The sequence below is a fragment of the Falco punctatus genome, assembly GCF_963210335.1.
Source record: "Falco punctatus genome assembly, chromosome: 3".
In the NCBI taxonomy this organism is placed as follows: domain Eukaryota; kingdom Metazoa; phylum Chordata; class Aves; order Falconiformes; family Falconidae; genus Falco; species Falco punctatus.
Window position 1 is genome coordinate 77,069,555 of NC_137582.1, and position 16,722 is coordinate 77,086,276.

Consider the following 16,722-nt stretch of genomic DNA (forward strand, 5'->3'; position numbering starts at 1 on the left):
TGTATTTAGCTTAGGAAGTTTCAAGTATTTTCAGATTTGAAAAAAGACATGGATGCTTGAAGCTTATTTGGTTTTTCCGGCTTGTACCACCTAAGTGACACCATGCGTACGTGTAAACCTTGCCTAAATAATGCGCAAACTATCATAGGCATCTCAGCCTTTTATGCCCTTCTCGTTCTTTCCCTAACTCAGAAAAGCCCAGATCTGAGGAAGCAGTAAATGGTCCTGTCGTGACAAGCACGTTGCATCCTTATGTACACAGGGGTTGGTAGTGCTACTAGCATGCCAACACTGTAAGGGCAGAAAAGTGAAAAAAACCCTAACTTGCTTAAAACTGTTTACAAGGTTTTCACCTCTAGGCCTGTGTGGATGTTTGGAAAATGAGGTATCTTTTTAAATTAAGTTAAATTTTATGTAATTCACATATTAGACAGTTTGTGCATAGAAGTACACAGAAGCACAATATTTTGTCTGTTAATGAAAATGAAGGACAAATTATATAAAACAAATCTTTTTTTTTTCTGTTTAATAAATGATAAAGGGCCAGATACGATACTTCAAGTCTCTCTTCATGTGGTAAACCCTAGCAATGGCCTGCAATGCTTTACAGAAGGTTTTTTCTTTTAATTCCCCAAAATGTTCCTTATCCAAAGCAGAGTCTTATAATTAGCAAGGACAATTTTTCTGAGTCAGCCAGCACTAACATCCTGGGGCACAATGATTACAAACCATGTAACTACAGATATTCACCCTTCCCAGAATGATGAACTCTGCTACAGTTTAATTGCATATTAATCACAAAATAGTTTCCTTTTATCCATTTCAAATTTGTTTCTTGAATTAACAGTGATGCATTTTTATTACAACATAAATGCATGTTATTAGATGGCATGACTATGTAGCTTTTTGGCGAGAGTTTTGGAAGGAAAAGATTTCTGATCCCTGTTCGCACAACTGTATATTTTGCATTTAAATCATCATTAGACAAAATATTAAAGAGAAATAAATACCTAAACCACACAAGCAGATCATCCTGACAACTGCATTCAATATCAGACTAGGGAGTCATTCTCTTTGGAACAGACAGAACATCCATCCTTGGCTGGAGAGGAGGAAACATACCCACGCCCCCCTCCCACCATGCCAGTGGTGGTGAAGGTGTGCATGGGGAAAAAGAGGGTTTGAATCCCCTCAGGCAGAGGCAGGAACTGGATCAACTTGAAGTGCAGGACACAGCAAGCACTTTTAAGGACGCATGATATAAAAAGCAAGTATCAGTGCCGTAAGTGTGACTTCTGTTCTACTTTTGAAAGAATTTAATATCTGCTTTCAGAAAGGCAGATGTTCATGGTTCTGAATCCCAAGCAGAAAGAGTTGCCTAAATCTTCAGGGAGAAGTAGAATTAGGAGTAGTCTGTAGTATTTCCTGCTAGCTTATTTTGGTGGCATCTCACAGAGTTTGCCCGAGTTTGTAAAATCAGCTAAGGCACCTAGAGACTGACAGGCAAGCAGTATGACAGCTGAAGCTGTTACTCCTCAGGTCTTCCCACAGGCAGGGACACTGGATCTATAATGAATGAGATCTTGAACTGCTCCAGTTTTCATTTAGTTTGTTACGATTAACTAATGAAATCTGCAGTTAAGAGCATCTAAGCTCATGAAATAGCTCATGTAGTGGAAAAGTGGTTTTCCTCGCCAAGTGGTCCTGTTTTCTCCTTATGCTACTCGCTGATACCTGTTAAGACTTCCCTGTGAATCAGTCCAGTTCACCCACGCAGCAGAAGACGATGCAGCTTCCCAGGAGAGGGGACAGGTTTGCTAACGGAGTCTTCTGACTGATGACCTCTGTCAGTGGCTGAGCAGGTCTGGTGAGTACCATAAAGCTGCCTTGATGCAGACAGCAGGAGCATACAGCTGAGACTTGTGGAGGTATGTAAGATAGGAGGCGGCTACGACTCTTTCCTTTTTAATCATGAGAAGCTAACAGATTACCTGATTGAGCCTCTTGAAGTTGCAGGTGTGCTTTGCAGTGAGGCAAGACACGCTGCTGTTCACGACCATGAATTCTGTTGCAAGGGCCGGGTTATTTCACAACACCAAGTGTCCCAACTGTTATGGCTTTCTGCAGGTCTAAATAAATAGCCTATTTCTCCATTCTGTTTTCTTAGAATGCTTAAAAAATGTGTTCAAAATCCTCCCAGGCTACCAAATTAATATTTCTATTAGATTTTCTAATCCAAAATCCATACATGTATATAACTACTAATGCCTTGCTAAAGCAAAAACTGAAGTTATTACCTAACACAAGCATTATGACTTCACAAAAATGTGAAAAACAGTCTGATACCTCTTTGAATCTGCAGTATCTAAACAGTTAAGTGATTCCAAGCTTTCTTTTGTTAATCTGAACCTTTTAATGGACTAACTGGATTCTCAGATTGCTTTTTAGGAGCACTACCTCCCAGACAAAAACATCATGCAGAAGTACACACATGCAGTGTTTTAGAGCGCTCTTTCTCTTTCACAAAAATAACTCATCCTATTTTATCTCCTTACAATAAAAGCAGTGAACCACCTTTACTAGCTCTCCTAAGTTTCTCATATGTTTATTATGAATCCTCAAATTAAGTATGACCATAGTAGGACTCTCCATCTTCTGTTAGCTAAAGGAGAAATTAAAATTGTCTACTAGGATAAGGGCTGAAGGGTAAAAAAGCCTGTGACACCAGCATATGGACAGCCATAGTAAAACTCAATACACAGATGCTTTTGCCTTTCTACAACGTAACACATCTGTGTTTACTTTAAATCTAAAATCTAATCACATTTGGTTGGGGGGTTGGTAACTCTGAGACTGGCGTAGTCTGGTTTGGAAATTCACATACTTTTATGATTACAGATCATCTAAAGCCTTCAATATGTGATAAATTTCAAGCAAAGCTCTCACTTTTGACAGTTTCCCTTTTAAACTAGATTATTCCATAAAAGCAATTCCCTTCTTTGAATAAAGCTAAACTTAAAACACACAGAAATTTTGCCAGATTTCCCTACAAAATCTGCTAATTGTCTTTTAATTATCATTTTTCCCCATCTGGGACTGGAGAGATTCTGGTTCTTTAACAGATTTGACTTCAAATGTGCAAGTGACAAAAACTGGTACCTAGGGATAATCCTGGCTTTCACTAATGGACTGGCTGAAAATAAGCTGGGTTTTGGGAAGAGGACAAAAACCCCGTGGAAGAAGAGATGCTTACTACTTCAGTGATTTACAGCAATTACTTTGTAGCAGAAAGTACCTTTGTGGTTAAGTGGGACAAGAGATGTAAGCCTGCAAGTTCCGGGCATTTTCAGTGCTCTCTGCTCTGGTGACATGCGCTGTCAGTATGTTACCTATCTGTGGGACAGCTATCCCAATTTAAACACTACCTGCTAGAAGTCTCATTAAGACATGGCAATTTGTTTCAAACTGGCTGCTAGTTTTGCAGGAGCAAAGACTCTTGGGTAGGGTTGTGAATAAGTGTGTAAGGAGCTGAACTCACCTCAGCAGTACTACCAATAACTAGCAATCGACTGCACCATATCATGGTATCTAGACTTTATCCAGTGAGAGTGTCATTTAAATCACTTTAATTAGGTTTGAGTTACCATCCCCTGGAAGCACATTACATCTTTTAAAGATATCATTCCAGGCAAGCAGCAGCTTCAGACTGGTACTGCTTCATTCATTAAATTAAATATATTTTCAGTTACTGTCATAACCTTAAGGGCTGAAAGATGTTTTGTTTTGTTTTGTTTTAAAAAAGCATCGCCTGGAGCATAATGATGTGATAGCTTTTTAATAACTGGCAAATATGTACGTACTTACATCTCCCTACCAGCATGTTGTATCAGGGCCCTGCTATCTCTTTCAGGTCAGGTGGATTGGTGAGAAATGCAGCTTGTTTATTAGGTTTCCAGCTACAAAGGAAAACCATGCTTTTCTCCTACAGGTTATATGGAACAGTGTTATAATAATTAGAATTAGTGTTATAGTGATTGGAGTAAACAAGGTCTGAATTTTTAAGTAGGTAATTTTTAATTTCAGATTAGAAAGTTATTACAGTATGATGCACTAAAAGAGGTACTTGTCCCAGAACATGGTGAGAGCAGCAGTTCAGCTCAGTACTTGTAGTGGTACTCACCGATTCTGTAGTTAAACTCATTCTCCTCAACCTCATTTTTCAGGAAATTACAGCCAGATCAAATGGACTTTTTAAAACAAAGTTATTTTAAAATTGATCTGATGGTTTCCTACTTACAGTGATAGCCTTGGTAAAATAGCATAACAGGAGAACTGATTAAATTTACTGATGCTTTAGAGTCCAATTCCATGCTATTTATGTACTAGGGTAAACTCTGTCTTCAGTGAACAGCTTCTGAGTACATAACAGTAACCATGTTAATATGTATATATTTAAGTCTTCTTGATGAACTTACAGCTGTCTATCAGGACTCTAATCTGATTATCTTAGTTTATGATATAAAACATCAGCATTCAGTTTCATTTGAAATAAAAATGGAGTTCTAAGTGTATCTTAGATTCCCTCCTTTTATTTTCACTTTGTGCGTGAGAGGAGCTTATCTAAGAGGATGATAACTTTAAACCGTTTGTACTTTATCTTCTAATATTGTCGTAGGGTTTCTGTTTTTAAGCACAGAGCAAGAAATACAGAAAGTGTTAGGTACACATATGAGAGCTAGTTACATAAAATGGAGATTGCCAGTAGTACTGCCACAATATTCATAATTAGAGGTTAGATCAATATATTTAATAATTTAATTCTTAAATACCATTGCAGAAGTTCAGCCTTTATTTTCTAAATGGTACCGAGACCTGCTGTTGCTACAGTGATGGAGAAGAAGGAAGCAAAAAGGATTCTCTTTGCATTTCTGTAGTTTACAGGGCAGTTTACATCAATTCAGAATGTAAGGCAAAACATGATGTCATTCTCAAAGCGTTTCCTATACTTCATCATTTAAGTCTGAAGCTGTTTCACAAATAACGTAAGCAAACATACATTTACCATAATACTTAGCGTATTTTCTCTCTTTAATTGTTCTCTGACAAAATCAGAGTCATTTTTTTTTTGCCCCCCAAATCATCTCTTATCTCACTGCAAATGTTATCTTTAAAGCTTGCTAGATGTCATGGGTACGCATTTTGTTTCACCAATTACATATTCATGTAGAATATACTCTTAAAAGCTTCCTGTTGCTGTATGATCTACAAAATAATGGTGTGAACATTAAGGTAAACTGGTGCCATTTTAAGATCAGTGACAAAGATTTTATCCCAGGTTAAGTGTTAGCAATTAAAAAGACTGGAGACCTGGAGGCAAGTCTGCACAAGAGCCAGCAATGGAGCTGAACCAGCACAGCAGCTATTGGGGATCATTGGACAAGGACATCTACTGAACAGTGCTACGTAAACCACTAAACAGCACTGGTTTTGAGACATGAATGTTAACATTTAATATACATAATAATCTTCAACATTAAAAATCTTCTGCTGCGGCAAAGACAGGTATTTTTCAGTGGCACAACTGCATGGGAGGAGTATTTGTGTAATGCTAACAAAAGTGATGTAATCAATTTGCAATCATGCTTTCCTGTAAACTCGCTTTTAATTTTACATTTGGCAAATACTGGCATTATATCCAAAAAGCATGTGTCTCCTTCTGTAGACATGACTGACAAGCCCTATGTGCTTCCAAAACAAATATGACTTAATACCTTTGGGCTTATACAAAACGATGAAGAATGGTTTTTGGTAATGTTCCTAAAGTGTATCTTAGACAAAGTAGCAACTCCTATGTTTGAGAAACATAATCAAAATTGGGTTTATAAAAATCCGTATACTGTGTGATAATTGTGCCTGCTTGTAGGATACACATAGTTACTCAAATTAGTTAATTACATCGCTATACTTAAGCAAATTCGTTATATAGAAAAATAAACACATTTTTGAAATTTACTTTTTTACCAGAGCAGCATGTCTTTCAGGGTGAGCACTGTGATAGCTACTTGTGACATAAACCATATGAAAGGAAAATAAACTATGTGATCTGCGGAAATTATAAAATCCCCTTTTTGTTTAATATCATAGTGATGGAATATGGAATCACAGATGTGGTTAAATTCACAGTAGGACAATGTGAAGTATATTTTCATGTAGGCCAGGCACAAGGTCTCAGCAGAAGTACCAGTTAATATAATAAGGAGTCCCCAGATCCCAGGCTGACCCCTGCAAATAGTTACAAACCTCTCAGTAGGGATCCTCTTACCTACAGTTTTCTAGTTAACCAAGGAAATAATTCACTGTTTCTCCGTCTGTTTCACAATGTCAGTTTACTTAAAATGGAAACCATTCCCTGCTGAGCTATGGCATAGTATATTTGACTTCTGAAAGGCTGAAAATATGCTGTAAAAGGCTGTTAAAAAATATCAAAGGGGTTAATTAGGAAAGTGAACAGTCAAGAGGACTAACAAGTGCTACCTCCAAAGCTGTGCTGAAAGTGTTGTGTATTAAAGGTGTGTACCTATCAGACTGTCAGGTGAATGTTACTTCTTTGGAGTTAAATAAGTAAAATAAAAATCCCATAATGACTGGATACACACTATACAATATATTTGGAAAAAGTATTTAAAATTCATGGATGATCTAGGTCCTGATTGGCTGAGATACTTAAAGATTGGATAAGTTATAAAATAGAGTGATAAGTGCTTGTTGACTGGCTATATTGTGAATAGCTCAGTGGACTACAGTTATTGAGTGTTTCATTGTCATAGGTTTCCTTATCCAGAAAAACTAAATTATTCAGCAATTAACTAAGTACTTTATAAGGACATTTGGAGATTAAGATGAAATAAGGTACTGAAGAAGAAAGTGCCCAGTGACCAATGTTTCTAACTCAAAAAACATGAAACCCCCATTTATTTTCTGTTTCAACTGGCTCGCTCCAGAGCTAGTCAGCAACAATGAATGTGATTGCTAGAAGATCAACGAGCTGTTTCTTCTCCCATTCCTGAGGTTACACATTTTCTGAGACTAATTTTTTTCTTTTCCTTACGGGATTGATCTGCACTGCTGAAGTCAGTGAATGCGTATGCTGACTTAGACATAATGTAGAGAAATTACTCCTTTCTCCACTGAAATCACTTGTGAGAAGAATTGCAAAAACTGTTTATCACACACTATGAAAACCCAGTTTGAGTATGAAACCATGGATTGTCTCATAACACTGGAAACCGTCCACAGGTTTAAGTTTGGTGTGACATTCAGAAAGCAGTTTTAGAGGCTGAAGGCTTTGGGGAAGTTCTTAAAATACAAAAGATTTATTTGCATTTACATCATATATATAATGTTTTATATCTGTATAGACACACACACACACACACACACACACACACGTGCACACATGCACAGAGCAGTCCTCTCCATGCTGAAAAATCTAGACTGTTACCTCTAGCAGACCTTGAAAGAGTTGTCAAACGTGATCATGCCAGGCAGTAATTTTTCACAGTTGCAGCGCACTTTAACTACATTAATCACTGTGGCTCATACTCCCTCTCCTAGGGATAAGGCCACCGGAAAAGAAACTATGTAACTGCCACCGGGTGAAAACAAGTGTTACAAGAGCATCATTCAGAGTGAGGAAGGGTTTGTGTCTGTGCTCTGAAGTGTGCACAATGGCTTTTAATTGTCTGGAGAGAAGATCTGCTGAAAAACGCTGAAACATTCCCCAGATCAGATGGCTCATGTGAAATGCAAACAAGCAACCTACTGGCAGTAGGGCATACTTTGTAGCTGTACTACTGCTATAGTTAATGAAATACTGCTCAGAAGAATCATTTAGGGTAGGGGGGTGGGGCACGGGAGACTACTATTTTTTCCAACCTTACTTTGACCACTTTAGCTACTCAAGTCCTTCTAAAAGAAGTAATTCAAGACATGCTGCATCTGAAGTCTATACAGGTGTCATATACACACTGACTCTGAACTTCTCCAGGGACTTAGTTTTGGGGTATGAGATGCTACCTCATGATCAAGAGGCAGATGTCATCAGTTGGGGATGGGTCTGCGGAGCTGCACGATGCAGAAACTGAAGCTGCACTACCCGCTGCAACTGGGAGTAGGAGATTAGGAGAAACTCACATTAATAGACCTTCCCCCTCCCCTGACCCTGTTCCCCAAAACTCAGGCTCTGAAGTTACATCTTCACCTCACATTTAACCATTAGGTCCACTCAGCTCAACTGAGAGAAGGCCGTAACGCAAAACTGTATTTAAGCCGCACACCACAGAACTAGCAGCTGTTAAAAAGTGATCTGAGCGTTAGTCCCTCCTCTGTGACAGATCCACTACCTCAAATTAAAACCATCACCATGCACAATCTGGGCGTTGTGCACGTCGGTGTGCATGCGGCGCTCGGATATGTAATATCGGTACAAAGCAAGCTACTGAAGGCAAAGGGAAAAAACCTAACAGCTGCAAATGGGTTTGGTCAGAGAGCGCTGGCACACACAGCACACCGACCAGTATTTCAAACAGAGCTTTAACTGCACCTCGGTTACGCCTTGCTGCTTGGCCACACACCCGGCTGAGGAAGGCATGCGACCGGCTGCGCACACGGAGGGGCCCATCACCCCCTCGCTGCGGGGGGAATGGAGGGAGAGGCGCGGAGCGCGGCCTGCGAACGCCCGGGAACAAACCGCCAGCCCGAGGGCCGCCAGGGCGCCCCGGCCCCGCGGCAGGCACCGGCGGCCAGCCCCAACCCGGAGCTGGCGCGGAGGAGGCGGCCGGGTGGCAGCAGCGGGCACACGGCGACAGAGGGCGGAGCCCGCCGGGACCACGCGCCGCCCGGGGGGCGGGGATGGCCACGCGGCCCCGCGCGCTCCCGCCCGCATGCGCGGAGGGGAGGGGAGGGATGTCGCCGCCGCGCCCGCGCCCAGCCGCCCCGCTCCCGTTACCTGCGAGCCACCCGGCGCCGTCGCTTTCTTTTTCTTGGCAGGGCCGCTGCCTGGGCTCGCCGGCCGCTTCTTGCTGCGGGGCGGGGCGCCGGCGGGAGAAGAGGCCGCCGCGGGGATCAAACTCGCCATTTGTGCCCCCTCCCCGTCCCTCCGCGCCCGGGCCGAGCGCGCCGCCGGAGCGGAACCGGGCGGGAGCGCGGCCCCTCCCCCCGCCGGGCGCCGGGCAGCGCGACGCAGGCGCAGCGGGGCGCGGGCCCGGGCCCTGGCCGGCGGCGCGGCGGGCGGGCATGCGCAGTAGCGGCGGCGGGCCTCCCCCTCCCCCGCGCCGGGCCTGCGGAGGGTGGTCGGGGGGGCGGCGGGCGCGGGGGTTTGGCTTCCGCCGGTGAGGGGTTTGCACCTGGGGCTGCGGGCGCGGTGCTCTGGCAGCTGGGGCGGACCTCGCAGGAAGCCGCCCGCCTCCTCACCGCAGCTCGGGCCCCGGCGGAGGGCTGGCGGCGGCAGAGCGCGGCCCCGGCCGGGCCCCGTGTGTGTGGGAGGTGTCGAAACGCGGGGAGCCTCGGGTGTGCCAGCCCTTGGCGGCAGCGCTCGCCGAGTCCCGTATGTCACGGAGGCCTCGGGGTCGTGCAGTGCACAGTCATTTGGGAAGTGTGAAATAAAAGCCTGTAAGACTCGACTGAATATACAGTGTGGGAGGTGGGGGGACCTCGCCTCGCCCACCACAGCGTGAGCGCTGGGGTATGGTGCCATGTTTGCAGGCAATGGCTGTCTTAAGCCTGCCCGAAGTGAGGTGAAGTTTATGTCGAACGCTTACAGACTGCAAGAAAGCTCTCTGAGTCTCCAGTGTGCCAGCTTTTCCCAGTTGCCTTGAGAGGGCACACAGCCGGTTTTAACTGCTTTCAGTTCTAAGACCATGACCTTTGAGAAGCCTACTGGTGAGTGTTCTATGTGACTGTCCACACTTCAGCTGTGATCTTTTTAAATGCAAGTTTCAAGTAATGACAGTTGTCACTAAAGATCTCAAAATATGACTACAGATAGCTGATAGTGAGTGCATTGCTGGGTAATTCATACTGTTACAGATTTGTTTGGTTCCATCCTGTTTTGACATGACCTGGTCCAGCAATTTTTCCTCTTGTTGGAATCTGGAGTTATTTTGCACCAGAGCAACATACTGAAACAGTGATGATTCAGACTGTGCTCCAAAGCGTTTTCACAGGCCTCTTACTGTCTGTGCTGTTTCATACCCTAGCCCAGAGAACTGGTTGGTGGTAATATGGGGTGCAGGCAGTTCTCTAGCCGCTTGGTAACTAATAAAACTTGTTTTAGCATTTTTATGCTTGTATAGACCTGCATTCAACATACGGTCAACTTACTACTATATCTGTTTCAGCTGCTTCTATGCAGTGCCTGACTACTGGGTTTCTAGCTGCAGCTGTATGAGATCCTGCCCCAGCACATGCCTTGTGGAAAGACAGAGGTCCAAGAAGTTGATACTCAGGCATAAAAATTAGGTCACGTTTATAGACGGTGCTGTAATGAGGACTTAGCTTGGTCACAGTAGGGGTGCCCAGCAGTGCTGTGTAAAACAAAAGCTTTGAAGGTGGCCTGAAAAAAAGTTGAAGACAAAAGCCTGGACTTCCAGGCTATGTTCCAGGCACCTGTGTATATAGCACTAAAGCAAGACAAAATTTGCTTGCCAGGGTTGTAAGCAAGACCTTAGACCTTATACAAACGTCCAAGTTCCATCTCCTTCCCAACTGTAGTCACTGTCATTCTGTCTGAGCACACAGGCTGGCAGCAGCATTGCCAAGCTGGCTTGGTACATGCGATTGTATTTACCCTTAGTGATTGTTTTAGGCTGATGCGTGCTATGCAGTATGTTTCTTCTCACTTCAGATGACAGCCTCCCATCACATGCTCAAGATGGTGATCCGAGTTTGTAATTGGCAAGGGCACTGGGAATTGCAGGGGAGTCATGTCTCCTGACAAAGCCAGATCTGCTTTTCTGTGCGTTCAAAGCATTGTTCTTGTCTTACTCAGCCTTTTTTTCATTCCCAGAGCTACATGCCATCTCTTTCCCATGCACATGCTGTGTGCTCAGCTCCCAGGCATGCCCAATTAAAAAAGAAAGCATACCTTATCATAGGGATATTTTTACTGAGAGGAGCATCTTCAAGGCTGCTGCAAAGTAGATGTTGCATGTGAATCATGCAGAGAATTAAAGTGCTGCATCAGTGAAAGTTTTTAAATAGCACTTAGCCAGGCATTCTCTTATCTGTACCCATTTTTATCCATCAGTTTACTAAAAACAAAATTACAAGGCCCGTGTGTATTGCAGCAATACTAAGTACAATGCAATTTTACATGGTACCAAATGCTTTACAATCCCAGAAGGCCTACAACTCATTGGAAAATAGCAATAATGGCAGTGTAAATGGTGAGAGTGTCTGCAGGAGTTGAGTAGTAGAATGAGGGATGTAGGAAGGGCTATGGAGTTGCAAGGCTGCCTTTTCCCCACTTCTTGAGTGGTTGTCCACACCCAGCCCTGCTGAAAATTAAGAGATGGCGTTCTGGTGAGTAAGTGCAATATATGTCTTGCTAGGTTCCTGTTACACACTCCAGTGGGCAGTTGCTTTGTGAGATGGATGAGGGCTTGCCTGAAGAAGTGCAAATGGCAATTGCTAGTCTGGCTTGGTGTGACCTGGCTTTTCCTGCTCTTCATTCTGAACCTGGCTCAAGCTGAACACCATTTCCCTCACTAGTACTGCAAGGTCTATTTTTTTTTTATATGCTGCCTTGCTAACAAGACAATTAAATACAGCTCAGCAACAGACCTGCATACTTTGTGATGTGAGCAGTTACCCACCTGTCTGTTAGTAATAGTCTCAGTGAACTGGAGAGGCCCCTTCTACTTTTTTCAATAATATGTGAGGAAAAATACAGCAGTCTGCTGAATTAGGGAAGATCTCAGCCTCTTATTGTAGGTCTGTGAGGCAGCATTTTGGTTTTGTTATTTGGGGTTCTTTTTTCCCCCTTTGTCTGGATAAAAATTGACCACTAATGATAGTTTTCTCATAATGCAGAGGGAATTATTCCAGTGTGAAGTTGTTGAGGCTTATGAAGGGTGGTGGGGGCCTCATGATTAGGATAATTTAAGGTTAATTTTTTTTTTTTTTATCTTAGTGGAGGAAGAAAGTGATGAGAGAAGAAAATGTTTCGAAAACCAGCAGAAGTATCTTTAGCATTACTTAGAATAAAGCAGAGTAGAGAGAGTGAGGCCCCTGGCAGCCACGCTTTGCCCCTGTGCATGCTGTAGCCATGAGCCACAACAGTCATGGGAGAGCTCTGTTGTGCAGGTGGCTCTGTTGTAGGCTGCGAGGCATGACATCTGCTGCCGGGACAGCAAGGACTGACCTGAAATGGAGGAGGATGGCCCACCATTATGAACCTTAGTAATGCGTATTTGGAGATGCAGGGACAGCTGACAGAGAAGATCTGTAGGCAAGAAATGGTTGGGAGAGCATAAGCTGTGTCAGAGCTGCTCCTTGCTGGGCCCATCCCTGGGAGCAGCTTCCTAGTGAGTAGAGAGTTGTGCCAGCTCATTTTGTAGGGGTACTGGTGAACCAGCCCAGCAGAGCGGCTGGTAGCAGTGGGACACTCTCAGACTGCCACATTCAGGATGTGTGGGAGCAAATACCTTGAATGCTTTTGGATCAAATGCTTTGGTACTCTTCTGCTCCATCAAAAGGAAAAGGCTGGTCTTTGCAACTGCATTTATTCTGTTCCAAGCTTTGAAATTAAATCTCCCTGAGTACCAAATTTACATCCCACCTGGCTGTTTAGTTTTCAGCATTCCTACTCTTCATACTTCTATACTACCAGAAAAATGGGCAGGTTAAAAATGAAATTGTATGTGGCTTCACTCATTGGCCATATTGCAGTTTGTAAGATTATTAGGTATTTAAATTATAATTAATTAAATAAATAAATTTAATTAAAATGGTGCAAGAGAATATATATAATCCCTCTGTATACCACTGAATTAAAATTAAGTTTTTACATGCTTAAATAACCTCTTTCTGCTTTTTTCTCTCTCTCTTTTTTTTTCTTTTTCTGTATCTAGAAAGTGGGGATAACTTTTCACTAGATAGTAGGTTGATCTCAATGTAGGAAGTTGTGGCAGTTGAGAAATGTCTCCTAGTGTTGGTTACATAGTAATTTGTACCATTACAATTTCCTGGCAACAGTATCAGATGACTTTTCTGTTAATTTATGCATTTTTAGCAGAATTGCATAGATGCAATTTGTGCTGTAATTTGTAAGCTTTAAAATCTTTAAAAATACTTGGTTTATTAAAAAAGACCAAACACCTTTTCTTTTAGTTGTGTATGTGTCTACTGGGTGTCATTTGCATTTTTATAGAGGCTCTGGAAAAAGAAGGGATTGAAGTTCTTAGCTTCACCGCTCTATCAGGTAAAAAGCAATGGGTTCCTGCAGGGTAGCTTGTGAGGTCTGGTGGCATTCTGTACATTATTCTTTAAAAGTACTTGGAGGCTTTGATGACTTTTCAGAGCCTGCAGTGTGAACTCTTGTGATTTGCATTTGTTCCCTGCAATTTGCAGCTGCAGGCACTGCACTAGCTTTGTTTAAATATAATGTTGAATGCCTTTAAAATAGGAATTTGAACTTTGGATTAAGGAGACTACTTTTGTAATATTAAAGGCCTTTTTACTGCACACATCAAGTATGTAACTTTCAATGCAATCTTCCTGTTAGAAATTTTGAAAAAGCCATTTCTGTATTCTTAGTAATGCAAAAAGAGAAGCAGGGTCTTTAGAAATGCCTTTTGTGCCTATTTTCTAGTAGCCTCGCCTTCTTGAAGTTTACTTTAAAATGTGATGAATTTGACACCTCAGAATGAGCTGTAAGAGAAGAGTCAAAGTGGTTTTCTGTTTGCAGTTTAGTCTTACTTCATTTGGATTGTTTGCTACTAACTCAGAAAAGTTATGTTGGCAGCACATTTACCATTTATCAATGTTGTTACCTTCTGACCAAAAATTGTATGCAATGCTGTGTCTGGCAAGTTTGACCAAAATATTGTGTAGGCAAGGGAAATCTAACCCCAAAAGTTATATTAAATACAGATTTCACTATGGTAAAATAGAGTTCTACACTGGAAAAAACACTGACATGTAGTATTTGACTTTGATTTTAAACTTCCACAGTGTACGCAAACAGAATAAAGAAATAAATTTGCCATTGTGCAGTTAATGGAACCCTGTATTCTGTATATGCTGGATAATTATTTATTATGCAATATTTAACATATTTACCCACCATCTCAAAAGAATTATGAATTAATTTATCATATTAGATTTCATCTTTTTGAAAGTGAAAATGGGTTAATTTCGCTATTTAGTTTGCATTCAGATTCTGATTAATGTTTTCTGCAGTTATTCATGTGAACAAGTTCTTGATTTATGAAATGCTCAGCTGAGAAAGATAAAAATGTCATGATGCTCATTTGCATAATCTTTAATGCAGTAACCACCTTGAAAATGCTGTAGGTTTGTAGACTGAAAAAAATGTGGATTAGCTGAGTAAGTAATCTGATTTATGAACATAAGATCTTGGTGGGATGGCAGATAGTTTGCAAGCAATCTGGAGACTGAGCATGGTCATATAATTAATTTATTTATAATTAAATAAAGAATAAATTCACAGAAATAAAAATGTCCCATTGAATTCATTAACAGAACAGGGGTTGGAGTCACTGAATAAATTGCTCATAGGGATTAGCTCATGCATCACTGCTTGTTAGAACAAGTCTTCTAGTACTACAGCACTTTCAGTTTTATAGTGATTTTGTGTTTGCCTGTAGATGAAGGCTGTGGTATTTTTATTACAATTTGGTTATAAATTTGAGTAAGTTAACATTGCCAAAAGTATCTCTAAGTGTTAGTGGGCCATTTGTGAATGTTATCTGCTTTGCTCACTATTGTTTTCTCGATGCAAAAAAAAGCCCAAAAGATGAAGATGCAAAGTGAAACCAATATGTAATGTCTGCTTGATAACATCTTGACTTTGGTGGTTATTTGTTAGCCTCATTTCTTTTTTTTTTTTTTTTTCCCTTTTTTTTTCCTTTTCTTCAAATACAAACTAGGAAATCAGATGCTAGATAAACCACTGTGGTGGGTGCTGCACTACTCAGACTGCAATTGCACTCAGTGTCTTAGCCAAGGTCTCTGCTCTGCTGAGTTGCTACTGTGCAAACCAGATGATGGGACAGAAAAGAAAAAAAACTGACTAAATTTGCAGATGATACCAAGCCAAGAGGAGATGGTAGGAGCATAAGATTAGAATTTAGAGAAAAGTTTTTTCTGGTTTTGGTTTTGTTGTTTGGGGTTTTTTTTTTTAAATGTATGTATAAATAAACCAGCACAGACAAGCACAAATTCATTCTTTATTTCTATAGCTAGTGATTTTGAAGTCTCATCTGTTGATCCTGGGAAATCCCTAGAGTCCGTGTGAGGTGACCAAGAGAAGCAAATTGATACTGCTTAGCAACAGTGTAATTTCTGTGATGTTCCTAAAAAACATCGTCTCTTTTTGAGTAAAAAGTGTTCTACAAGACAGAAAAATTTGAAAATAATTGGAACTACATAAATCGTGGGCTGGGGTAAAAATGAGTGGATAACAGTTGCAGCAGAAGGCATTGCAAAGCCTGGGTGAATTATGAGCTGGATATGAATCAGCGGTATCACAGTGCCTTGAAACACACACGTCACACACGCAGGAAGCCTGCAAGGCACATGCTGTAATCCTTTCACTTGTCAAAGCTTTGGTTAAGCTCAATTTGAATGCTATGTCTAGCTTTGGGCATTACACTTCTGGACTGTCTTTAAATCTTTCCTATCTTTCTTAAAGAGAGTAAGAGGATGCTCTGAGGTCTAGGAATTGTAATCTGTGAAGAGTGATAGAGAATTTGGGTTACATGTGTGGCATATGGAGGAGAAGGGGGCTGGAGGAGATTTCTTTGGAAAAGGAAGAACAGTTCTCTGTGCCTGTTAGATGAACTCAGTTCACTGAGCAGTGTAGGCCATTCTTTAACCATATTCCACACATACATCTATTATTTTTTGTACTAGTAATGGCCCTACTGGAAGGATCTGTTTTGTTACTTTCTGTGATGCACTCAAATGGGTACTATGTAGAGGAATTTTGGTATTGGGGAAAGGGGGGAGGGCATTGGTGGTTTGGTGTTTTTTTTTTCTTTCAATGATTAGTTTTACTGCAATTTTTGAGGGCTTGTGTTTTCTTTCTGGGTTTTGGTAGATAAGACCAAGGATATGAAAGGCCACTGCAAGGCGGGAGGGACCATCTCCCTCCGTATCTGTAACAATGAAGAAATAAAGGTATTAACTTTGCAGCAAGGAAGATTCAGATTGTATTACAAAGAGCTTTTTTCAGAGAAGGCCAGCTTCACACTTGAAAAACTTGCTTTTGAAGGTTTTGAAAAACAGGTTAGACATCTGCCACAAAAGATTGTGCACAGTTGATTCTACCAAGAGACAGAAGTGTAGATTAGATGACCTCTCAAGGATTTTTCCAGTTCAGTTTTCTGTGACTGTCTATTCCATCGTTATTTGTAAAAGGGATGTGCTTTCACACAGAGAAGTGAGAATGTGAGGCTAGTGGTACGGGGTCAGAGTGTT

At 41.5% G+C, this 16,722-nt stretch overlaps 2 protein-coding genes across 3 annotated transcripts in view; one reads left to right on the forward strand and one right to left on the reverse strand.

The window, feature by feature from the left end:
- INO80C (INO80 complex subunit C) overlaps window positions 1–10,076 on the reverse strand; it is a 31,724-nt gene extending 21,648 nt beyond the window's left edge. Inside the window, exon 1 of the mRNA XM_080380008.1 lies at window positions 9,008–10,076. Coding sequence (XP_080236134.1) covers window positions 9,008–9,754 — 747 coding nt within the window. The 5' untranslated portion in view covers window positions 9,755–10,076. The remainder of the gene's footprint in view (window positions 1–9,007) is intronic.
- The window catches only part of LOC308060839 (uncharacterized protein), a 158,629-nt gene that overhangs the window by 131,153 nt on the left and 10,754 nt on the right, over window positions 1–16,722 (forward strand). The gene's annotated exons all lie outside the window — the stretch shown is intronic.